This window comes from Heterocephalus glaber, unplaced genomic scaffold (genome assembly GCF_053883595.1).
Source record: "Heterocephalus glaber isolate CG9 unplaced genomic scaffold, H.glaber_assembly_v1.0 deba00001608, whole genome shotgun sequence".
Lineage (NCBI taxonomy): Eukaryota > Metazoa > Chordata > Mammalia > Rodentia > Bathyergidae > Heterocephalus > Heterocephalus glaber.
Window position 1 is genome coordinate 13748331 of NW_028258379.1, and position 27706 is coordinate 13776036.

The window sequence follows — 27706 nt, forward strand, 5'->3', positions numbered from 1 at the left end:
GGATAGCGGAAAGGAAAGAAGAGAATGGAATTAATATGAGAAAATGAAAAAATGGAAACAAAGTCTTTGTAAATAGGGCGAGATGGAGGGGTTGAAGCGAGGGCAAGGTAAGGGGGAAAAATAAGAACCAAGAGAGATTATGCAAAGGTGCAAATTTCCAATGATCAATGTCATTATACTGTAAACCTAAAATGTACCTATAAAATAAAATTTTTTTAAAAAGTAAAAAAAAAGTTCACATGAAAGAAGATTCAGAATAGCCAAAAGCTTTGAGCAAAAAGACCAATGCTGGAGTTATCACAATACTCAATTTCAAATTATGCCACACAGCCATAGTAACAAAAACTGTGTGGTACTGATATAAAAGAGACACAGAGACCGAGAGAATAGAATAAAGCACACAGAAACAAACCCACACAATTACTGGCATCTGATTCTTTACAAAGGGAACGAAGTCATATGTTGAAGAAAAGACAGCCTCTTTAACAAATGGTGCTGGGAAAACTGGATATCCCTACATAGAAAATTGACACTATACCTCATCTTTTACCCTGTGCAAAAATCACTTCAAAATGACATAAAAGACATAAAAGACATAAAAGTATAATACCTGAAACTTTGCAATGGCTAGAAGAACAAAAGAACAGGGAAATACATCAAATCATAAGCACAGACAAAGCCTTCCTGAATAGGACTCCAACAGCACAGGAAATCATACCAAGAATCTGCAAATGTGATTACATCAAATTAAAAAGCTTCTGTGGTGGAATGAAACAATGGAATGAAGAGACAGTTTACAGAATGTGGAAAAAAGCCTTGCCAACTAATCTTCTGACAGAGAATTAATATCCACAATAAAGAACTCAAGAAGGTTAACATAAAAAAAAGCATCTATTCAATAAATAGGCAAACAAACTGAACAGACACTTCAAGAGAAGAGGAATGAATGGCCAGTAAGTATATGAAAAAATGTTCAACCTCTTTAGACACCAGGGAAATGCCAATCAAAACTACACCAAGATTCTATCTTACCTCAATCAGAATTCTATCATCAAGAATACAAAAATTAATAAATGTTGGCAAGGATGCAGAGAAAAAGGAACTCCACTGTTGGTGGGAATGTAAAATTAGCACAGCCACTATGGAAATGAATATGGAGGTTCCTCCAAAAACTAAAAATAGAAATCCCATTTGTTCTAGTTATATTGCTCCTTGGTATATTCCTGAAAGAATTAAAGTCTGCATACTAAAGAGATACTTGCATGCCCATTTTTATTGCAGCCCAATTCACAATAGCTAAGGTATGGAATCAGCCTAGGTGCTGTCAACAGATGAATTGATAAATACAATACTATCCATCTATCTATCCCATAATGGAGTATTATTCAGCCATAAGAAATGAAATCATGTAATTTTCAGGAAAATAGATGGAATTAGAGATCATCATGTGAGATAAGACAGACTTAGAAAGATTGTGTGTTTTCTTTCATATGTGGAAGTGGGAGGGAGAGGCATATTAGAAAAGAGGAAAGCGGAGGGCAAGGGGCTAACTAGGAGGTGGAAATGATCAAAGTATGCTATACGCATGTATGAATCTGCCAAAGTAAAACCTATTTAATCTGTATAACTAATATGTACTAAAAAAAAACCCAAGAAGACAAAAGCCTTAGCTATAAGATACTTCTTAAATAAGAAGTATCTTAAGAATGACTATACATAAAAGGATTAAGTTCTAGTGTTCTATAGCACGGTAAGGCAACTATGTTGATAGTATTATATTCTATTAGAGGATTCTGAATGTTTCTAACACAAAGATAAATGTTCGAGGAGATATATATGCTAATTGCCCTGATCAGTGCACACTGTCAAAATATTACACTGTACCCTATAAATATGTTCAATTACATGTCAATTAAAAATTTAAAAATTAAGAATAAATGTGTTATGATGTAAATGTAATGAGAGTTGAAATCGTTAGATACCCACCTCTATGGCATAGATTGTAAATACAAAATAACTGCTTTCTTGGAATATGCAACTATGACTTGGGCAAGTATGATTTTGCTTCAGTCCTAGTCAATAACAATCAGTGGTATGTGTATGTGTGTGTATATAGGTGTGTGTCTGCTCCATCTGCACATAAAAGGTACTTCTTTACTCTTTAGATAAGTGAAGGTACATATTATTCTTTGGGATACTGGATTCTGTACATTAACATTTTATTAAAAGCTTTATGTTGATATCTATAAATTAAGTTAGCCTGAAGTCTGTTTTAGATGCTCTATATCAAGCTCTGTAATACTACACATATTAAAAGAATTTATAACCTTTTAGGCTGGGGATATAGCTCAGTGGTAGAGCTCCTGCCGAGCATCTGCAAAGTCCCAGGTTCTATCCCCAGCACTTCAAAAAAAAAAATTTATAACTTTTAAAAACTTACAGTGCTGTTCGGCACTTATCATTAATTGGTCTGGGAAGACATGGGGAGTAAGAAAAAAGACAAATACCAAACAAGGTTCTTTGGGCTAGAAAGGGTGTCAAGCCATGAAACAATTAACATTGATCAGTTGTAGTTTGCACATTGAGCACAAACAAAAGAGCCCCTGGAAAAATTTTCATGTTAAAATAAGCCAAGTTCTATGATCTTCAAAGCAGGTGAGTACTATGGTATGACTGTATTGAACAGATAACATCTCATAAATTTTATCTTTTTATGAAAATACTATTATTCCCTTGTGCTTATAGTAGGAATAAGAGGTACATAACTTTGATACCTGACAGTATTTCTTCTACTTAGCTGGTCTCTTTATATTTTCAATTTTTTTAGGAGTCAGTTTTGGTCAGTTCAAGAATATCACCAATTTTATTGATGTCTTCATATTTATTTGTACAGTCATTTTTTAAAATTTCATCAGTTTCTGTGACTATTTTTTCATTTTATTTTATGTATTCTAACAACTCCTAATTTTAACACTTTGGGCCAAAATCTCTGAAATGTTCTGAAAGTTGTTAAATGTTATATGAGTCAGAAATTAGTTTCTCAGAAATACCAAAGAAGTGTAAGGACTACTTTCTGCATCACAGTTATATGGTTATACACAAAATAAGGAAGGCCTATTATTAAAATACCTATTATAATTTCTAGCACAATGGCAGTTCTTATCTTAGAAAGGTGTGGTCCCCCAAACCATGTGGTAGATCACAATACAGCAAGATGTTGGTCTAAGAGCTAAATACATGCACAATTCTAGCACCCATATGCTCAATTATCAAACTGGTCTATCCTATTTGTACATATTGGCACAATTCCTAGTAACTGAATAAGTGCTATGTGTATCCCCAAACCAAAGGGATACTCATATAGTATAGGGTAATGTTTTATTTGTGATGTTAAGATTCCTCCTCCATTAAAAATTATTGTATAAGGGCCAGGGATTTAGCTCAGTGGTTTCGCCGCCTGCTGCACAAGAGCAAGGACCGAGTTCAATCTCCAGTAGCAAAAAAAAAAAAAAAAAAAATTATGGTATAGTAGCAGAATTGCAAAACGAGGTTTTAATCTTTATGCTAACATTGAATTATCATATTATATAGGTTTCAGTATTTGAAATATACACAGCAGAGATCAAACTAGTTGCAATCTCACTTGCTTAATGACTCCAAGTTTTTCTCTCCTAGTCTCTAGAGTAGCTGTTTCAATGTGCTCAAAATCTAATTTCACACCTGTAATTTCTCTAGTCTTCTATGGATGTGTCTACTTCCTATTTCCTTAAGAATGCCTTCAGAATAGACGTCTATCAATCTCAAGCCACCAACACACAAATTTAGGTGTTCTCCATTTTTCACCTTTGCGCCTATTAAAATAGAAGCATTATTCTTTCTTCAGTTTAAAAACTACCTTGTTCACTACATTACAGTGACTTCTATATGATTAAAAGTAACATGATTAAAAAGAAAACTCCCTTTGATTGAACTACTCTGATTAACTCAAAGATTTCTAGGCTATGCCAGGCCTGTGTTTAAGAAAATAGAACCCCCAGGCTGGGGATTTAGCTCAATGGTTCCAGTGCCTGCCTTGCAAGCACAAGGTCTGGCGTTTGATCCCCGGTACCAAAAAAAAATAAAAATAGACCCCATTTTTTTTTACCCTATCACTTAGTAAGTATATCCCACTGAAAAATAATTTGATCCCTCATAATTCAGGACCTTTACATAAGTCAAGATAACCATTATCATCAGAAGTCATCTTATTTGTACTGATTCCAGATTACACAGCAGAAATCCTTAAAGAGATTTCCAATTGTAATATATTTTTTCTCATTTAATTCTATCACTAAAAGAAAACATGAAGGGATTCATGGTTGGAATGTTCTCTTTTGATTGTCCTGGTTAATGGAATTTTACATTCAATCATCTGTCAGTTCTTTTCCATATAGAGATTTATAGAACTATCCACTTTTACCTTAACTGGGAAGCTACATTTTCCAGTGCGAACCCCTTCTTCATCTGTCTGCCACTGGTGTGGACGACTGGCCTCTGGAACATAAACATCTTTCTTTCTCCTAAAGCTTTGGCGTAGTTTGTTCATTTTAATTTTTACAACCTGCAGACAGCAAAAGAAATATGAAAAAGTTATCTTTTAACATTTTTAAACTTTGGATTACCAAAATGACCCAAATTAAAGGTTTTGGTAAGGGAAAGTAAGTAATTGGTACACTTCCTCTTAGAGTAACACCAAGTCCAAACAAATCATTTTACTTTTTGAAAAAACAACTACAGTATTAGCCCTTATAAAAACCACAATAACTTCTAGTAGGATTGAAAGAAATGTTATTCTAAGAATTTTCAAGCATTTTAATTGTAATAAATCAACAAAAATTCTCCCTACCAATCTACTACTCAAATCCATTCTCACTTGTGAAAGTGGAAATTTGTATATACTGGCCAAATCATAGACTCATAACAATTTCTGAAAACTTTCATACTTACTAGAGGGAAAAACCATTCTGGTGTATTGAAATTTGGGGCTTATTTTGGCTTACTATTAGAAGACACTAAGCAAAATAGGGAATGTAATCTTTTTTTTTCGGTACCAGGGATCGAACTCGAGTCCTTGTGCTTGCAGGGCAGGTGGCAGAACCACTGAGCTAAATCCCCGGCCCTGTAATCATCTTTTTATAAATGACTGTTTTTTCAAGAGGAATAAAACAAAATATTCTTTAAACATAAAAAAGGTAAGACTTGAAACCAGTATGACATCAGAATTTACTTTCATAGCTACAATTATTACAGTAATCTAAAGAATCAATGTGAAGGCTCTAAGTTTCATAATTAACCCTTGTAAATTAAAGTGTTAAACTACTATAAGTTCTTTGTTCTTGAATACTGCTAAAGGCTCAGTTGTAATTACAAAACTATAGACAAATAAGACTTAAGTGATGACAACAGAACATTCAAGAAATGATGAATAAACATCATTACAGTAAGTGCCCATTTATAGAGCAAAATCTCAAAATGTGAAACTAATACTTCCAGTTTTATATTAAGAAGCATGGCTCATTCTTTTCCAGAAGGATTTAAGCACCCCAACTAGCCTGAAAGTGATCTTAACTCTAGAAAAATGACATGACAAAATAAAAAACCAGAATCATCTTCTCTGTCACAAGTGTTAATTCCCACATGACACCAGTGAAAGACTTAACAGTCAAAGTTTGCATTCTGAGTAAAATCATTTTGTATTTTAAACACATAATATTACACTAGAACTATTACTAAATTAGCTAATTTACATAGGCAAGCCAATCTTACCACACATCTTAGGTAAAAATTCTGACAAGAGTGTAAAAATCCCTGCTTTTCTAAAAATGAATTTAAGCAGATTATTATTCCTAAACGACCTAAATAATACTCTACCTTTATCTAATAGATTTTCAAAAGGAATTTCATTATCTTCCTTGAAAATACATCCTGTTACAGTCTTTCAAATTACATTTTAAAACTACTGTATACAGAGGCTGGGGTTGTAAACTCAGCAGTAAAGCTGTTGTCTAGCATGGGTGAGGCCCTGGGTTTAATCCCCAGTACTACTTAAATAAATATACCCATGAAGAAAATAAAAAGCATCTCTAATCTTGCTCAAGTTGTCAAAAAGCCTATATAATTCTTTTCTTCTTAATTTCCTTCTCTTAGCAAAGACAACTACCTACCTACCACTACATTACCACTTGGCCAAGCCAGCCACCTAAAATCATCCCTTCATTTACCCCTTCTCTGATCTATAACTCCAGTGATTTTACCTCCTTAGTATCTCTTGAATTCAAACCCTCTCTCCATACCAGGCCCACTAGACTGAGACAGACAGACAGAAAGACAGACAGACAGACAGATTTAAACCAAATTTAAATTATACCAAAAGCCTATTTCTTGGTCTGTGCTTACAATCTGTTCTGACTACTGATAGAGTGTTTCCTAAAACATAAAACTGACCATGCAACTACTCTACTTAAAATCCTCCACTTGCAGCTGGGCATGGTGACACATGGATGTGTGGTAAGACTGGCTTGCCTGTGGAAATTAGCTAATTTGGTAATAGTTCTCCTGTGGTATTATGCATGGCACTCTGGGAGGGTGAGGGAGCAAGATTCAAGGTGGAGCCCAGCTTGGGCAACTGAATGACTTAGTGAAACCCTGTCTCAAAATAATAAAAAAGCTGGGGATATAGTTCAGTGTGAATGTCCTGGGTTTAATCCCCAGTACTAGGAGTGAAAAATTCTCCACCCACTTCAGAACCCCTTCAAGATAAAGTCCAAATTACTCGGCATGTCAAACACAGTCCTTTTTCATCTGGCTTCTCTCACCAGTCCCCATTCACATCCTAGGCACCGGGTACATTAAACTACTTTCAGTTCTCCAAACAAAGCATGCCTCCTTTCAGCTCCAGATCCTCTGTACATGTTCCTAGTCTGCCCAGAAGAAAGAACTTTCTCTTTTTGCCTCTGGTTAAAGTCTAACTATCTTTAAAGAGTCAGCTTGGGAGTTAACGTTTTTGTTTTTTGGTTTTTTTGGTTTTTTTGGTACCAGGGATTGAACTTGGGACCTTCCACTTGGAAGACAGACAGCAGAACCACTGAGCTACATCCCCGGCTCAGGAGTTAACGTTTTTAAGGAAGCTAGAATTACCTGGCTTTGGTTCACTTCATATAACTCTCATTAATGCTTTATGCTGACTTCTGTTACTGCACTCATCAAACTTTAAAGCAACTTATATTTCCTTACTGGTAGACAGTCTTGTGTTTGTTTAAATGGTATCGTGGGATCTTAACACAGTGCCTGTTATATGTGGCATACTGTATATTTGAAGAAATGAAAGATAAAATAGATCATCACAGCAGAGGTCACTTGCTAGGTACAAGTTTAGACACACAAGACCAGAGAATAAAAAGAGTCCACAGATTTAACAGCAGTCCAGTTTCCAGCTGACAAAGCAACCACTTTGACAACTTTCCTTAAAGGAGGACTCCAACCTCTGTCTAAACAGATCTAGCACAAGTTTATTTGCCTTCTACACAGCTATTTGTCATTGTACTATTCTGTTGTTGAATAAGAGAAGAGACTGTAAATATTAACCAACTGGATATAAATATCTTGTCATTCCAGTATGGAAATGGTTTGCTATCAGCTTTCATGTGAGGTATTACATATTAGTGATTCTCAAACTATGCTTCAAGTAGCCCTACAATTTCCATGGAAATAGCTCAGCGGCCATTGGTTATTTGGAGGGAAAGAAAAAGAGTCTAGAAGACTGGTGGACATAACTCTCAGGAAAGGTTTCAGGTCCCTATCACAGTTAAAACAGACTAGCTCCACTTTATTTGATTTACAAGTTGGGGTTCGACATAAAAGTTTTTTTAAAAAGTTTCATAGCTAGAATATTTTTTTCATTAATTTTATTGGTACATTTTAGGTATACAATATACTGACATTCATTATTGGGAATTTGTACCTTTACATAATATATCTTGGTTCTTATTTTTTTTCCCCATTCCCTTGCCCTCCCTTCAACTCCTCTACCCCTCTCTATTTACAAAGACTTTGTTTCCATTTTTTCCTTTTCTCATGTTTATTCCTTTCCCTTTTTTCCTTTCTCCTACCCCACCCCCCACCCCGCTTCCCCTTCCCTTTTGGACCTTTCTTCCTATTTCATATTATCTATCATACATTTTGATCCTTATGAATACTTTCAGTTTCTCACACCAGACAAACTACTTGGTGTTTACACATGTTGTGCTCTATTTATTTCACTTAAGAGTATGGCCTCCATGTGCATCCATTTAACTATAAATGTCTCTAGTTTCTCATTCTTTATGGCAGAGTAGTACTCCATTTTATATAAAACAAACAAACAAAAAACCACATTTTCTTTATCCAGTCTCCAGTTGATGGGCAATTGGGCTGTTTCCAAGTTTTAGCTATTACAAATTGTGCTGCTATGAACATGGGTGCACATATATTGCTGTGGTGATTCTTTTAACTCTTTTGGCAAGATGCCCACCAGGGAAATAGCTGGGTCAAATGGGACCTCTAATCCTAGTTTTTTGAGGTATCTCCATACTGATTTCCACAGTGGTTGCACCAGTCTACACTCCCACCAACAGTGGAGAAGAGTTCCTTTTTTCCCTACGGCCCTGCTAGCATTTGTTATTGGTTGATATCTTGATAGCAGCCATTCTTTCTGGAGTGAGTTTGAATCTCAGAGTTTTTTTCATTTGCATCTCTCAAATGACCAGTGATGTTGAATATTTTTTCATATGTTTATTTGTTATTTCTACTTCTTTATCTGAGAAATGTCTGTTCATTTCAGATGCCCGTTTTTGGATTGGGTCTTTAAATTTGGGAGGTCTGAATAAAGACCTCTACTATGAAAACTATAGCACTCTGAAAAAAGAGATTGAAGGGGATATCAGAAAATGGAAAGACATCCCTTGCTCCTGGGTAGGAAGAACCAATGTAGTGAAAATGGCCATACTTCCAAAACTGCTACATATATTCAATGTAATCCCAGCTGAAATTCCAACAGCATACTTCACAGACCTTGAGAAAATAATTCAAAAATTCATTTGGAATAAGAGATCTAGAATAGCAAAAGAATTCTAGGCAACAAAGACAAGGTAGGGGGCATCACAATCCCAAACTTGAAACTATACTACAAAACTACGGTGATAAAAACAGCATGGTACTGGCAAAGAAACAGACCCAATTCAGTGGAACAGATTAGAAGATGCAGAAAAAACACCAGACACTCTCAACCACCTCATCTTCAACAAAGGAGCCAAACACCCTCACTGGAGGAAAGATAGCCTCTTTAATTAATGGTGCTGGAAAAACTGGGTTTCAACTTGCCAAAGATTAAAACTAGACCTATATCTTTCACCATGCACTAAACTAAAATCGAAATGGATTAAAGATCTAAATATTAAAACAGAAACACTAAACTGGCTGGAAGAGAGATTAGGTAGAACTTTGAAGACACTGGCGTAGGAAAAGATTTCATGAACAAAACCTCAGTTGCACATGAACTAGCACAAAGAATCAACAAGTGGAATCTCTTCTTATTAAAATGCTTCTGCACAGCAAGAAAAACCACCAACAGGATGAAGAGACAAACCACAATGTGGGAAAAAATTTTTTACCAGCTGTTCCTCAGGGAAAGGTCTACTATCTAAAATATATAAAAAACATAGCTAGAAAATTTTTGAAAATGGCTGACACAATAGCTCTAAAATTAATTTGGAAAAATATTTATAAGACATCTTGACTGCTACTTCTTAATGAATAAAGAATAACTACCAGTGGCCTGAAAAATTCTGATTGAACACATGTAATGGATGTAATTTTGTAAGAATAAAGACTGAAAACACAAAAACTTATTTTGTCTTTCAGCCCAAATTTTCTTAAAAAAGAAATCTCCATTCTACTAGAATTTTCAAAGGTCACCAGATACAATTACTTCCCAAATTCAGAATATCTTGTATTCTCCTTAACTGCTCTGCAAAACCTGATACCCTGTTCCAGCTCTTTCTTGTACATTTCTTTACTTCCTAAACCCCTCTCCTCCCCATAATATTTCTCTGGTTTATCTTCTTCACCTGTTTGCCTCTTTTGAGAGCCTCCTCTACTTTCTCCCACCCATTGAGAGTACTCCCTAATAGCAGTCCTCAATCTGTGTTCTCTTCTTTACACTGTTACTCTAAGAAATAACCAATTAATGTAAACTATCACCCCCAAAATGATGATTTCTCCCATTTATTCTTTTAGGTCTTGCTTTTTTACTCAAATTTCTCTATTTCTCATTGCTATTGCTTCCCATACATTAACTTAAATTATCACCGCTTATCTCTCATCCTTAAAGTGCCCTCCCCCACTGAATCTGTTTCAGTAAAAACTGTTTGAGAACTTACTGTGTGTTGGGCCCTATTGTTAATGCTAGTGGATACAGAAATTAATAAGACTACTTCTTTATCTTTAGGTGGCTCTTTCCCTTCATAAAAGGTTAATGTCTGTATAAAAGGGTGAATATAATAATAGCACTATACAAAGAGTCAACATTCAGCATACTTTTCTTATAGAAAAAGATTACTTCAAGTAGAGGCAACTGCACCAACAAAAGCATAGACGCAGTCGGGAAAGAGGCGACAGGGCCACTGTGGTCCTAGAAGGGAGAAGCAGAGAAACCACTTGACAGGGTCCAACTCAATTAAATTGAACAGGCTGAATCAGTAAACAAAGCCTCTTGACAAATAAAGCCAAGAACACATCACTGGAAAACAGAAACTAAAGAGATCGTCATAATAACAATAAATTCTCTTCACTCTCACTTCAACTTTCAGTGTGTGCACATGTACACACAATAGGAACATGAAAAAAAGGCAAAATGACTCCAAAGACTCCCAACTCTCCCAAAGCAGATCCAAGGGGAACCAATGGAGAGGAAATCAAATGCCAAATAGCTGAGCTGACAAAGTGATTAAAGAAGAAGCTCAAAGATAACATAATCCAAAAGATAATAGAACTAACAAACTAACCAATGTGATTATGGAAGAAACTGTAAAATTAGAAGAGCTGACCAAAACTGTACAAAGCATGAATGACAATTTTACCAAAGAAATAGTCTCCATGAAAAGGTACCACACCAAAATCCTGAAGATAAAGAATTCTATTAAATATATAATAGAAGAAATGACCAACATGATAAAAGGAACAAAACTGAATCAAATGATAGTATACTCAGAGAAACCTTAAAAACATGAACAGCAAGGAAGATTCATCCAACAGCTACTAGATGATACTAAGAAGACTAACCTAAGGCAAAATGGAGTTAGAGAGAAATCAGAAGACAGCACACATAGAATAAAAAAAAAATCTGTTTATAGAACTCATAGCAGAAAGTTTTCCAAATATAGGAAAAGAACTCAACATACTGGTACGAAGGCTTACAGAACACCAAATAACTACAATCAAAAAAGAAGCTCCCAATGATACATTATAATTAAAAAAATCCGAGAAGTACAACACAAAGGTAGAATCTTAAAAGCTGTCAGAGAAGAGCAAAAAATCACTTTTAAAGGTAACCCATTAGGATTATAGCAGACTTTTCAACACAAACTTTAAAAGCCAGGAGAGCTTGGAGTGAAGTATTTCAAGCCCTTAAAGAAAATTTCTAACCCAGACTGACATATCCTGCTGTCTTAGTTACTTTTCTTGTTGCTGAGACAAAATACCCAAAGTTAAAGGAGAAAAGGTTAATTTTGGCTCACAGTCTATAGAGGTTTCTGTCCATAACTGCCAGGCTCCAAGGCAGGGTGGCATGGCAGAGGGCAGCAGAGCAGCAAAGTAGCAAAGCAGCAGTAAGTGACGAGCAACAAGCAAGGATAACAGCAGTTGTCTTTTTGTCTTTTATATTCTATCTTTTATATTTCGGTCTTTTATATTCATTCACACCATTAATCATAGCATTTCACCATGAATCAATCCTAACATCACATTCTTGATCCCAGCATCACACACCTTAGATCCAGCCACTTCCAAAAAGCCCCACCTATGACTGCATGAGACTTTGGGGGGACATCTAGATACAAGCCATAATATTTGCAAAGCTATCTTTCAAAACTGATGGAGAAATAAGGACATTTCATGACAAAGAACACCTTAAGAAATTCATGAACACCAAATCAGCACAAAAAGAAACAAACAAACAAAAAACTCAAGAATATCCTAGTTGGAGACAACAAAGCCAAAAAGTTAGACAGCACGTGTGAGGCAAATAAGGTAAGCAGTTAAATAAAAAAGGAAAAATAAAGGACTCAACAACAGAAAAAGAATGTACTGGTGGGAATAAGTCAATACCTTTCAGTAATAACTTTCAATGTAAAATGACCTCAACTCCTCAATTCAAAGACAGAAGTTGGAAGACTGGATAAAAAACTCCCAATGGTCTGCTGCACTCAAGAGACTCATCTAATAAAAAAAAGAAAACAGACTAAAAAATCAAAGGATAGAAAACAATATTCCATGCAGCAGGACCCTGAAAGCAAGTAAGGGCAGCAATTTCATTTTTAGACAAAGTAAACTTCAAGCTAAAACTGACCAGAAGACACAAAGAAGGTCACTACATTTTACTTAAGGGAACAATTCAACAGGAAGAGATAACAATTGAAAATATATATATACATATATATACAAGCATCAGTGCACCACACTGCAGGACAGTGGTGGAGAACCTATGGCATGTGTGCCACAGTGGGTTGTTTGTATCACTGAAAGTACTAAAAGGTTTGCCATCACTGCTATAGGACATAAAAGATCAAATAAACACCAGCACAATTATAGTGGTGACCCTAACACCTCACTGTCACAAATAGATCAACTAAACAAAAAAAAATTAACAAAGAAATATCAGAGCTGAACCACACCTTCGAAAAAATGGACTTAAAAGATATCTACAGACCATTCTACCCTAGTACAACAGAATATACATGGGATTTTCTCCAAAATAGATCATATACTAGTCCATAAAACCTGCTTAAATATGAAAGAGTTGAAATCACCTCATGTATACTACCAGATCACAGCACACTGAAACTAGAAATTCATCGCAACAGCAACCACAGAAATTTTAAAAACACTTGGACATTAAATAACATTTTTTTTTTTGAAACAGGGTCTCGCTATGTAGTTCAGACCTTGAACTCACTGTGTAGCCCAGGCTGGCCTCAAACTTGTGGCAATCATTCTGCCTCAGCCTCCTGAGTGCTGGAATTACATGCATATGCCACTATGCCCAGCTAAATAACATACTCTTGAATACTCAATGGGTCACAAAAAAAAAAAAAAAGGAAGAAATTAAACAATGCTTAGAATCAAATGATAATGCAAGAACAACATACTAGAACCTATGGGACACAACAAAAGCAGTCCTAGGAGAGAAATTTATTGCTGTGGATGCTCACATTAGAAAAACAGGGCGAGGTCAACTAACCTAATGATGCATCTCAAGATACCAGAAAAACAAGAACAGTCTAAATCCAAACCTAGTACAATAAAGGAAATCATAAAAATCAAAGTGGAAATTAACAAAATTGAGACTAAAAAGCAATACAAAGAATCAATGAATCAAAGAGCTGGTTCTTTGAAAAAAATAATAAAATACAGTGTACCCTCAAGTTACAACCAGCCTCACATATGAACAACTGGGGTTATGACTGGCCTTTTAGTTTTAACTTAGTCCCCTGGCAAAAATTTTCTTGAATAAAGTGATATTTGAGCCACACTTTGAAAGAGATTTAAAAAAAAAGTGAGCCATGATAGTAGAATTAGAAGGCAAATAATCAATACAAAGCTCTGAGAGAAGAAGCTTGTTAAAGTTTAAGGAACACAAAGGAAGTTAGTGGTTCCAGTGCAAAATGGTCACAAGTGGACAGAGACAGTAGTACAGATGAGACCAAGGGGGTTCTGGGGTGCATGGTCATGTTTAGCCTTATAGGCCAAAGGCTTTAACTTTTCCTCAGAGAGATACTGACGCTTCCATCCATTACCACAATTAATGGACTGGATATGAAAGAATTAGAGACATGTCAGAAATAAACTTTAAGCTTCCTGTGCTCATTTTAAAGCTTTTAACCTTATCTTCCAATATTTCCCCATGAGAGTGTATGAAAATCAGGTAGATGTGTCTCCTGAATCATGCTTCCATCTAGAAATCTAGAAAATGCACTATTCATTGATATATCTGTTGAAATCACATTTAGGTTATTTAAATGTGAGAAAGGTGTATTAAAGTACACTGTGGTGAAATTAAAGAAATTACATTTACATTTATACTTGTTAAATTTGAGGCACTTAAATTTATAGCCATTCATGCTGGCTTGAAGTTATGGAGGACCCTGAATGATAGATTCAGAAATTAGACTTCAAGATCCACAACAGTATTTTAACACAACCAAGGATAAAATACTGACACACAACTTTGCTATTTTATTTTCACTTTACTCATTAATACGACTGATTCCATAGGAAGTTATATGTACAATATTGTCCAAAAGACCAGCTAAAATTTTTATATTTTTCATGGCAATTAATTGTATGTCTGACAACATAAATTCTTGGAACACAGTGGTCCTTCCCTCTCCCTCTGTGTGTGTGTGTGCACACGCGTGCACACATGTATGTGTGTATTAGATGAGGGTGCATATTCACCCACAACCACAATAATGAACTCCAATAAACATTAAGTACCTACTTGGTGAATAGTACTACAAAGTGTTTCATGTGGAAGTTTATAGATTGTTAAGTAACTGTCCCTAACCACAAGACTCCCAAAACAAAGGGAAAAGACTAACTGCACAATCAGTTTCAAAGTGTTCCATGAGCCATCATTAAAAAATGGCAAATAAAACTCCAAATAAAAAAAGGTTTTTAAATGTGTTCTCTGTTAAAAAAAAAAAGACTCACCTGGTAAAGTTTCACTGACTTGTTATAGTCATAAACTAAGTTAAAATTCTTAAAAGAATATTTCATAGCTAGTTCAGATCATGTAAGGTGTACTACTAACCATGTCTCTAGAAAAATGAAAGTTCTCTAACAGAAAATAAAAAATAATTATGTTTCATATAGACAAGCTACAGGCTAGAAATGAGGTTATATGTTGGAAATATATAACAAAACTAAAAAGACCAGGAATTAATGGCATAAAAAGCATAATTTCTTAACAATGTGAAAATTTCAATGTGGCATACATACTCAGCTTTTTATTTCCAAAATTGGATGTTGTTTTATTTTCTGAGACAGAATGTCATTACGTAGTTCAGTCTGGCCTTGAGCTCGTAGTAAGCCTCCTGCCTCAGCTTCCCAAGTGCTGGAATTACAAGTGTGCGCCACCATGCTCAGCAAAGATACACTTACCCTTTTAATTCATAATTCATTTTTAGGTATATAGCCTAAAGAGCTCTTATGTAAGTGCACAAGAAGGAACATACAATTATGTCTGTATAGCATTATTTATTGTCTGTAGTGGTAAAATAACGACAAACCCTAGAACTCAAATATCCACTGACAGAGAAGAGAAACAGATTTACACATTAGATCACCACACAACAGTAACAATAAATGATGTAGAGCTATAACTATCAACATTGATGAATTTCACAAAATTATGTTGAAAGAACAAATTGCAAAAGAATAGGATATGATTTTTATAAGCACTAACAACTGAAAGTCAATACTGCTAGTGTATCAGGCACTGTTTTAAGCACTTACACAACAGTGCCTCATGAAATCCCTACAAGTCGGTAGATTCTATTTTTACATAAGGAAACAGGCACCAAATTAAGTAATTTGCCCAAATCACATGGTCACTAAATGGCAGAATCTCCTGGCATCAGAGTTTGTGCTCTTGAATCCTACATTAAACTGCCTCTCAAAACTACACAACACTAAGAAGGAGATTTAGGGATACATATACACTAGGTAAAAGAGCAAAGAAAAACAAGAAAATGATAAAAATAATTAGAAACAGTGTTACTTTAGAGGGAAAAGAAAGGAGAATATAATCAGGAAGTGTGTACATGGGGACTGCAAAAGTTTTAGTCATGTTCTCATGCTTAAGCTGAATACTAGGTACACAAGCTTTTATTTTATCATGCTATATACCTATATATTCTTTTGTACACACAAACTATTTCATACTTTTAATTAGATTGATAGGAAATCACTTAAAGTCTTTTCTGGAACTGAGAAGATCAATACAGTATAGAAATAAAAAGACATAATTATGACACATCTAATAAAAAGATAAGTTATAGTTACAAAATTAAAGTCTCATTTTTTCTAAAATGAATAAAGCTGTTAAAATTCACTCTCAAACAAAAGTGAACTAGAAGCTTTTAAGGGCCTATTAGAGAGGTACGAGTCTTAGAGAAATGGGGATTTTTCTTCTAAGTGTTTTTACCCTAAATTATGCTTATTTGCTTTTCTCTGTTCTATGGTCACACAAACCATACCCCTAACTTAAGATCCCTCTTGTATATAAGCCTTAAGCAAGGATGGACAAGAAAGGTATCCGATATACTTCAGGAAAAAGCACTGGGAGAAAAAAACAGAACAAAAAATAAAGCCCTAATGCACACACTTGATATACAAAACAGATACATAAGATATACCCAGGAAACTTGGCCCTGACTACTCTGTAAAAGAAAAGAAAAAAAAAAAAGATCAAGTAGCCAAAATGTTAAATTATTTTAATTTTTATATTAGGTGGTTCCAAATGTAACAATATATAAACTAAAATATAAAACCATGGGTATTAGAGCCCAGTATGGTGGCATACAACTGTAATCCCAGCACTAGAGAGGCTGAGGGAGGAGTTCAAGGCCAGTCTGGGCTACCATGTAAGTCTCAGGCCAGCCTGGATGACACAGCAAAACCCTGTCTCAAAAAACCAAAAGACAGGCTGGGGATTTAGTTCAGTGGCACCACACCTGCCTGGCAAGTGCAAGGTCCTGAGTTTGATCCCCAGTACCAAAAACCCCCACAAAACCCGAAAAAAACCAAAACCCAAAACAAGAAGAAACAAAAAACCATGGGCATCACTATAAACATCTGAAAAAAAAAGTGTACACTCACATATTACTTTAAATTTGCTTAACTTTTTTTTTAGAAGATTCTAATCTCATTTAAGTGTTGAATACAAAGGTAGCGCTGAAGGCAAAAGTGATATAAACTCAAAATTATATTGAAATACCACAACTTATCTATAGAGCACCATATATTTTTCAATAAACATCGCCAGTTTTTATCCTAGTGCACAACAGTCTGTTATCAAGTAGCGATAGATGAATGCTACCTGTCTTATAATTAGAGGCTGTATTATGTGAAAAAAATCTAACACTAGAATCACACATATTCATGTGGGATGCAGAAAACACAGTACAGAAGAAACTCAATGAGTAGAACTGTAGAAATAATCATCTATATCATCTATACTATTTAAATAATTTTTAACTCTGACTTCTACTTTATGGTTCTCCAAACAAACATTGTTAAATGAGAATACAGTAATACCTCAGTTCACAAATGCTTCTGTTCACAAATAATTCAGTTCTCAAAGCATTCGGCAAAATTTTGCATCTGTTTGTGAACTCTGCATTGGATGATGAAATGACCTGGCCATCTTCCCTGCAAGAACATGGGTGCAGCCATCTTCCCCAGAATCGTGGATTGAATTAAGTTTGTGAACCAAGGTACCACTGTATATACAATTCCATTGTGTTCTTCACTTCTATTCCAAATTTTAAAGGGGAAGTTATAAGAAAAATATGCATTAAGTATCTGTCTATCTAAAAAGAAAAAAAAAACCTCATTTGTTCACTCTTTGAAATCTAATCTAAAACATTCAATCATGACATTAAAGTAGAATGTATTATACAAGCATAAAGTATTTCATTTTTGCATTTCCTTCTTTGATTTCTTAATATTAATAATAAACTTTTGTTTTGGGGTTTTATAAGACAGAATAGTCCAAGCTGGCTTTGAATTTGCTACGTATCCCAGTCTGGCCTTGAACTTGTGATCTTCCTGCTTTAGCTTCCTGAGTGATGGGATTATAGGCACATGCCATAATGGCTGGCATAAAACTTATTTCAATTTTAAAAACATAGCATGAATATTAAAATGCCAAAATATAAAGAATTGCCATCTATGTAGTAGTTTCACTTTGATTTTAGTGTTTTTTATGATGTAGAGCTTGTTTGCAAGATTTAAAGAAAAAAAATCTATTTTACTTGATCAGGTTAAATAAGTGAAAAAAAAAATAAAGAATCCTAGACTCATGGTCCAAGGAGTAGTGATAGCTCAATCCCCTACTTGATCAATAAATCTTAACAACTCTGGGTTATATTAGACATTGGTCCAATTGATATAATAATTTGCCTAAGTGGAACTTTTTAAAACTTACTAGCTTATATTATTGGTTCAGTATTCTACCAAGGCATTGAGCCAAATAAACAAGCTTTATCACCAACAGCTAAGTAAGTGTATCTGTTAATATGCAGAACTAATAAAATTCATTTTAAAAGTTCATAGTTTTCTGACAGAAGTTAACTTACACAAAGATTCACAGAAAAGTCAAGAAAACAAAGGGTCAATATATTTAAATTCATTTTTTTTCAGTGTTAAGAGATGGAATCTAGGGCATTTTACATGCTAGACAAGCACTCTACCTCTGAGCTATTTTCACTTTTTAAAAATTTTCACTTTGTCAACACTATTTTCACTTTAAACAATCACATTATTTTTCTCCTTGTATGCTTAGCTTCTATTTTAATTTTTTTTGATATTGGGAATTAAACTCGGCATCATTTGTGGTAGGCAAGTGCCTTACCACTGCTATAACCGTAGTCTCCTACCACTTTTCAAAAATTTTGAGATACGGTCTTGCTAAATTGTCCAGGCTGGCCTTGAACGTGCAATCCCCCAGTGGTTGGGATGACAGGTAAGTGTCACTAGGCTCAGCTGATTTATTACAGGGTACATGTAAGGGTACCCTGAGCACCGTACTGCCTTATTTTTATAAAACTCTACCATCTACAGCCTTTTCAAAGGAAAACAATTTTAAGAACAGATTATTCTGATTTTTCAGTAGCTAAAACTAAAAATTACTTTGCTCATCAGCCACCAGACCAGAGATTTAAACAAAAAATTAAGTCTTGGTTGTCCTAAAATTGGTGAGAACAGAACAGCGTTAACAGTTTGAATGTCCTAGTTCTCTAGCACATACTCCTCAGCCCTGATTAACACTTAGATCACATGTTCTGAACCCTGAGGCCACAATGTAGCACTCCCTTCTGGTTCAGCAACTCCTTAAGATTACGTACACATCTGAATCCGTGTGTCTGTACTTTTTGGGGTCAGATTCTTCACCTTTCATCAGAATTGCAAAGGATTCTTTAACCACAAAAAATTTACTATTAATTTGACAGTAGTCCATGATCCTTATCTGACTTTAATCTTAGGTTGCTGCCTTATGAATTTTCATCTTCCCACTTAACCTTGTCCATAAAATTCCTTTTTTGTTTTGATACAGAGCTTTCCTATTCATTCCTTAAAGATAATAATGGAAAGTCAGAACTTCATAAAATGAGAAAGGACCCTGCAGTCAAAGGTGCTTTCAAAAGCTGAACCTGAATATGTATTTAAGAAATATGTTTTTGGAGGCTGAGGCAAGAGGACCATGTGAGGACAGCCTGGGGTACACAGAATTCAAAGCCAGCCCAAAGTACACAGTGAAGTCCTGTGTTATGTGTACTGCATGTCCCTCCGAAGCCTCCTGTGGTCACAGGTGGTGCTGACAGAGGAGAAACTGGTTTCTGAAAAGACTAGCAAGAAGACAACAGAAAAAATGGCTTGAGAACATCACAAAAATCACCCTTTGTGGCCTCAAAATTGCAAAGGTGAAAAGACTGCTTTGAGAAGAAGGCCCCAGAGCACCATGTTCTAGAATGGCAGCAACCTAGGGAAGTTGTTCCTCGAGATTGTTTATAGGCACCTGACCCTTATAGCCAAGAGAGAAAGAAGTTTGGCTACTGCTTCAGCTGGTGGTAGACTTTGGCATCATCCATGTGGTGCTGGTTTTAGGTGCCTGCAGAATGCAAAAGTTATGGGGTCAGGAAGGCTCCCACCCAGATTTCAGAAGGCGTGGGAGACCAGGCAGTGTGCCCCTGAGAGTGCAGTGTGAGAAGCTATGAGTGTGAAGCCAGAGGTGCAGTGGAGACACCAGAAGACGGAGAAGCCAGGAGTGTGGATTGTCTGAGGAAAGCTGCAAGGAGTGAGCAAAGCTGGCCAAAGAGAGAAGCCATGGGAGCTATAACCACTGGCAGTGCTGTAGGGGGCAGAGCCACCTAAGCCCTTCAAGGTTCACATCTTGCCACAGATTGCCTTGGATGCTGGACATAGAATTAATTACAGGACTTAATGTTTGCTTGCTAGATTTTGGACTTGCTTTGGTCCCATTCCTTTGTATTTCCCCTGTTTGTATCTTTTGTCATGGTAATGTTTATCTTATGGCAAAGTGTTTAACTTTCTTTTCATTTGTACAAGGGCTCACAGCTAAGAGTTTGCCCTAAATCTCAAAGGATACTTTGGACTTCAACTTTCCAGCAATGGTGAAATTGTTAGGGCTTTGGCAGCTCTTAGAGATGGATGAAATGCTTTTTGCATAAAGAGATATACATGAGTCTTGGGGGCGGCAGAGGCAAAATGTTATAGGTTATATCTGGATGACCCCCAAAAGCCTCATGTGGTCATAAGTGGGGCTTTTTCAGAAGTAGCTGGATCTGGAATGTGTGATGTTGGGATCAAGTATGTGTGATTACTAAATCAGTCTACTGATTGGTTTGGCATAATTCTGGGGAGGATTAAGGGTGCCTCACCCTGGGTGTGAGTACTAACTGCCTTAAGGGTGGGCAGGCTGGATAAGATATAAGGGATATAAGAGGGTCACAGGTTGCTTGTTGCTTGCTGCCACGTTGCCCTCTGCCTTCTGCCTTCCCTGCTTTATCACGACCTCCTTTCTCCTCTGCCATGTCTCTCTGCCATCCCACCCTGCCTTGGAGCCAGTCAACTATGAACTAAAACCTCTATACACTGTGAGCTAAATAAACCTCTTTCCTTAACTTTGGGTATCGAGTATTTTGTCTCAGCAATGAGAAAGGCAAGATACCCTGTCTCCAAAAAGAAAGAATTTTTTTTTTTTTTTAAAAAGCCATCTTTTCGGCCCGGGGATTTAGCTCAGTGGTTTCGCCGCCTGCTGCGCAAGAGCAAGGACCGGAGTTCGATCCCCGGAACAAAACAAAACAAAAAAAGCCATCTTTTCTGAGTTTATTCTCCCAATTTTATCTTTGGTCACTTGCTTTTCACCTGAAAAAAGAAACTGGTGAATTGAATGTGATTCAGTAATACTTTTTTTTTGGTACCGGGGATCGAACACGGGTCCTTGCGCTTGCGCAGCAGGCGGCAAAACTCAGCAATACTTTTTTGTCTTACAGATAAAAAATACATACGGTCATCACTCTGAACCCCAAGAACACATATACACATACTGACTTCATTAGAATAATATTACTTCGAGGATTCAATTCCTACGTTTTTGTTCTGTTATAGGAAAGACTGATTTAGCAAGGAACATCTTGACGAAAAAGGGTAAAATTGCTGAGAATGTTAGCCTACTTTTACACTGACTTTCCTCCTCTAAGCATCTGTCAAGTGTGGGATGAGAAAAAGGTGCTGGAATCTGGAGAGGCAGACTGGAATAAAAATAATCTGGTTCCAAGAATGGGGGGGGGGGGTGGAGAGAGGAAGAAAAGTCACTGGAAAATATATAAAAATAATAAAAAAGAAGCTATTAAAAACAGCTCGGCTCATCTTTACTTACACGTAAGTTGGCAAATCATCTACACACATCATTTCTTCAATTCTTTATCCTCTCTAATCTTATTTCTTTCTTTCCCTTATCCATGCCATCAGCAAAACATTTCTGAAATACATCGCAATTTCACTGCTCTACCACCAGCACCACCAAGGTCTAAGACAACTTGGCTCTTACTGGACTAGTATAAACCAGCAACCAGGATTTATTTCTATTTCTTCTACTGTCCCTCTTTGAGCAACTATTTACACCATAGTCAGTGTAATCTTTAGAAAGTGTAAAAATTGGATCATGAAACTGCTTAATTGTTCCATGGCTTTCTTCAAATTAAATTCAAACTCTGAGCATTTTGTCAGTATGGAATAATAATTTACATTACTTAAGAAGTAGTTATAACAGTGCACAGAACATCACACATGGTCAGTAAATGTTAATGTATTAACATATGGCCTCTGCCTGATGCTTTGAGCTTGAGATGATTCTCTCTTTAACCTACTCTTGAGGATCCTTTCCATTAACTACAAACTTGTTTCCACTTTGGACCTGCTGTTTCTCTCTCCCTGAAATGTTTTTCTTCCAGACACTTCAAGTGCTTCTGTTTTCCCGTCATCCTTCAAGTTTCAACCTAAATGTTATCTCGCTGATGAAGTCTTATTTCTCCACTTTCTAAATACTGTACCATCCTCTATAATTCTTTATTACAGTATTCATTTCCTTCAGAGTGCTTTATATTTCATACATTTTGTTTCAATGGTTAACTCTTCCTTGAACATTATCAGATGCTTCAGTGCCCATTTAATAAATTCTCTAACTTGCTTAAAGAAGGAAGCACTAGTTTTTGTTCTTCCTATCCAAAACAATCTTAACTTCATATATATGATTGATCACTAATATATGTTTAAAAAGCACATAGTTGAATCTTGCTTTGTAATTCAAATTGAAAATCTCATTTTTTTAAAAGACAAGTGTAACAAAGATTTACCTTTTTAAATCCACATATTTCAAATTTACAATTATACTTGTAAATGACTTGTGGATCATAGGTCACAGCATAAAGAAGCAATTAGAAAATTTTAAAGCTTAAATATGTATAACAAAAACTCCACTTCAAAACTCATGAAATGCTTTTAAATGTATAGCTTTAAATGCTTATATTAAGAAATAAGGGGGCCGGGGATTTAGCTCAGTGGTTCTGCCACCTGCCTTGAAAGTGCAAGGTCCTGAGTTTGATCCCTGGTACCAAAAAAAAGGCGGGGGGCTATTGATCAGAGAGAATGTATTTAGCATGTGCAAGGCCCTTGGTTTGATCTCCAGTACCAAAAATTAAAAAATCAATAATTGATAAGCATATAAAAGAATCATAAAAAGAAAAAAAAAGCAAACTGTAAGAAAATAGCACTTCAGTAACATAGTATGCTAGATTATTCAAGCAGTTTTTTCACTGAAAATGAAATCTAAAAGTGATGGATAAAATTTTATTTCAAAAAAATACCATACCCTAAAAGCATTCAATAGCTGACCAGATGGCAAAGGAATTACCAGACCAAAATCTATGAGAAGCAAGAACTGCCAAGAAATCAGTGGCACAATGAAACTATTTTTGTCCTGGAAACTTTTAACTTACTAACTTGAGTTGAATTTTGATGGTCTCTTGGAAGAGAACAGAAGTCAAGTTCTGGCCCATCTACCAAGGCAATCTAACAAATCTTTTACATATAAAGTTACATTCCCCTTCCCCAGTTTCATACTCAGGAAAAAGAGTGAAGTAGTACACTCATTCTAAGTTGCCTTTCTACTGCTGAACAGAACAAGTAATTCTAAGAGGTAGGCCCCCACATACATTTGCAACCCAAATTCACTTCATTTGATGGTCTAAAATACCTCAGCTATTAGCTATTCCTCAGACAAAAGACTAATATCTAGAATATAAAGGAACTCAAAAAAAATTAGACCCCCCCATAAAAGACTCAATCAAAAAAATGGACAATGAAATCAAAAGACATTCTCAGAAGTACAAATGGCCAATCAACAGATGAAGAAATGAAAATCAAAACAATACTGAGAATCCATCTTACCCCAGAAAGAATGGCCATCATCAAGAAAACAAATGCTGTCAAGGCTCAAAAAACTAAAACCCTTTGACCCTGCTATTCCCACTCTAGGTATCTTCTCAAAAGAGGTAAAGGCATATTACAGTGATATATTCATATCCATGATTATAGCAACATAATTCATAATACCTAGATCTTGGAAGCAGCCTATATGTTCACCAACAGATGAATAGATAAAGAAATGTGGTATTTACACACAATGGAGTACTACTCTGTCATAAAGACAGACAAACTGCCGTCACTTGTAGGAAAATGGATTCACCTTGAGATCATAATGTACAGTAAAATAAATTAGACAGGGCCAGGGATGTAGCTCAGCAGTGCTGCCGCCTGTCTCCCAACCGCAAGGTCCCGAGTTTGATCCCCGGTACCCAAAGCAAAAAACAAAAACAAACAAAATAAATCAGACACACAAGCTTAAGTATCTCCTGGTTCCTCCTATATGAGAAACTCAAAGCATTAATAAAGACCAAAATAAAAGACAGATAATATGAAGTAGAGAGATCTTTTTCAAAGGGGAAGGGGATCAAGAAATGGAGGGAGAGGGAAGGGAGATGAAGGAAAGGGGATGAAAAGGGGAATTAAGATGCATTATGGACATGTATCAACTCCCCACAAGTTATTGTACTAATAAATGTTTTAAAATTAAAATACCTCAAGGCATAAATTTAGAGAGTCACCAAACTATAGTACCTTGAGGCACCTGGAAAAATACAAAGACAAATAATCTTGAAGCAATACATTTCTATCTTGGTTCCAAAGAATACTCACAAATATTTTTCTCAGAAACAATCATCACTTCACAGCCAGCCATAGTCTTATACAGAATAAATAAAAAGAAATCTCTATACCTAGGCACAGTATATTTTTTTAAAGCCTACTATTGGGTTGGGGATTTAGCTCAGTGGCACCGCGCCTGCCTTGCAAGTGCAACATCCCGAGTTCAATCCCCGGTACCACAAACAAACAAACAAATAAAAGCCTACTAGTGACAAACAGAAAATGAAAATATACCATTTACAATAGTAACAAAAAATAATAATGTAAACAAACAATGTAATAATTAAATCTATGAGAAGATTTAAGAGACCTTTAGGGAGAAAAATACCTTTACTAAAAATATTTTCAAATATATGAATAAATAGAAAGATGCACCATGGTCATAGATAAGGAAGGCACAATATCTTAAAATAAAGGGAATAAATTAAATCCATCCATAGATTAAAAGCTGTAGAGATGTTGGACTCATACACAAAACAAGGTCCGTTCTTTAAATAATAGCTTTTGACTTTTTACAAACTTGATAATTTTTGCAAAATCACCTTCTATTCATTTTATAAACTTAGCAACTGGTATAAACTTATTTATTAGCCACTAACATGTATTTTACTTTAACTGTATCTGAGTAAAAGTTTAAAGAGCACTGTAGAATTCTAACAGCTACACTAAACAAGTATAGCTAAATTCTAGTTGAATATGCTATGCCCTACTGATTCAAAGATCAATCAGTGTGCATAATTTACCACAGTGTCAGTTCTGATTACCACTCTTGCACACAATGAAATGCTGCCAACATTTTACAGCGTACATAAAGTTTTGGTTCTTAGTTATCATCACTCAACACTGCCAAAATACTACTTCCTTAAAAGCCACCTAAAAAATTTAGACATTTTATTTTGAAGCTGCACTCTCAAGGGTAAAACAGAAAAAGCACATTCATAACACAATATGTGTTCTTTAGTGCACTTATGTGTGGTCCTTTATATACATACAGTCCTTTATCCATGTGAGACACATAAACAGTTATCCAATTTGTTTTACACAAACTTGGTCAAATTTATTCTAGGTCTAATTTATTCAAGTTTAATTTTGGCTTATGTAGGTTTTGTGATACTCTACATTGCTACCTAAACTTTGGTTTACCTAAATTGTCTATCAAAGAATTAGAAATCACCATAATTTGCTTTACTAGTTGCCAAGATACAATGCTTATAGTTGATACTTACTAAATGCTTACTATGTGCCAGGCACTATTGTAGTTGTTTTGTATATAATAAATCATTTAATCTTCACAACAACGCTATCAGGTACATGATAGCACTATCACCATTTTACAGACAGGAAAAGTGAGGCATAAAAGGTAACTTTCCTAATGTCACACAACAAGTAGGTGGAGAAGCTTAGAGATTTGTACCCAGAGAGTCTGTCTTCAGAACTCAAACTTTTAGTTACTATATTATACTATTTTTCACAATATTTACAAGATAAATTAAATTTTATGAGGGACAAAAAAACCTCAACATTGAAATCCACAAGTGTTAAATACAATTAAGCAATATTACGACCAATATAACTTATTAAAGATTGACATTTCACAACTATTTCAAAGTGTCAAGGCCATGATTAAGTTTTGAAGTTGGACAGACCTGGCTCTGAATCTTGGCTGTCCCCGTTAGAAGCCGTATCACTTTAGATTTTGGACAAGTTTCGTAACTTCAAGCCTCAGTTTCCTCATCTGTAAAATGAGAATAATAAACATTTCACAAAATTGTTTTTAGTGATATAGCTATTGCTGCATTACACCAATATGGTAACTCCAAACAAAACACAGGTACACAAAATAAAAAGAGGACGTTCTCAATTTTCTCTCAGAAAACAACTTTATTATAATGATAAAATGAAGATAACTCCACATCACTGCAGCAACTCTAAGATACACACACTAATATAGAACCATAATCTCCTCTAACACATAACAAATAATTACCCTAGGTGAAATCAAATGCCTACAGGTAAATCACAGGGTCTTTAAAATACTATATATACATAGAGAAAGAAATGACAAGACATTGTTATTTAAAAGGGCAAATCCCATTTCACACACATTCCTCATACCAACAGTATTCAAGAGGTCCAAAAGAGGAAGAGCTATAAAAAAGGTGGGTAGAAAATGGACCCAGAATTACTGTAACACAGGGGAAACACATTCAAAATGACCCAATCATATCTATCTCCTTTTTCATATGAGCTAAGACAAAAAATACTGTACTAGTTTTCTTGTAGCAAATAATAGTTCTGCAAAGTGTTAAAGAAATCACTTGGTTTGGAATTTTGTTTTTGTTTTGCAGATTTCTTCCTGTTCCAAAGAAAATATATGGTTGGTAAAGGCTAAATATTATAGAATTACAGTTTATAACAGGGACTGAAGGTTCATAAATTAAAAATGGTCAAAAAGAAAACCTAAAAAGGAAAAAGAAAATCTGTATATTAAAGATCTCTGGTTTACAGAGAAAATTACATAAGCAAAATTAAGTTATAAAATGGTATTTTAGGCTAAAAACAAGGCAATTCATCAGATCAAAAATTTATAGGTTAATATATGCAATATAATTAAATATTAGTATTAGCATTAGTATTAGGTACAGAAAAATAGTGACAATCTCTACGCTTTAGGTTCTTATAATCAAGAATTTTTTGTGTTTTTTGGTATCTGGGATCAAATGCAGGACCTTGCGCTTGTGAGGCAGGCATGGTGCCACTGAGCTAAATCCCCGGCTCAATCAAGAATATATATATATATTTTTTTGTACCGGGGATCAAACTCAGGTCCTTGCGCTGCGAGGTA

The 27706-nt window shown here is 35.4% G+C and overlaps 1 protein-coding gene across 32 annotated transcripts in view; it reads right to left on the minus strand.

The window, feature by feature from the left end:
* Window positions 1–27706, minus strand: part of Numb (NUMB endocytic adaptor protein) — a 149800-nt gene that overhangs the window by 59124 nt on the left and 62970 nt on the right. For 16 of the 32 annotated variants that reach the window (XM_087195394.1, XM_021246773.2, XM_021246805.2 and 13 more), the window contains 2 exons: window positions 26508–26596; window positions 4460–4600 (listed from right to left, as the gene is read on the minus strand). In XM_087195394.1, coding sequence (XP_087051520.1) covers window positions 4460–4585 — 126 coding nt within the window. In that variant the 5' untranslated portion in view covers window positions 4586–4600; window positions 26508–26596. The remainder of the gene's footprint in view (window positions 1–4459; window positions 4601–26507; window positions 26597–27706) is intronic. The other 16 variants (XM_087195395.1, XM_087195392.1, XM_087195379.1 and 13 more) reach the window with 2 other exon arrangements.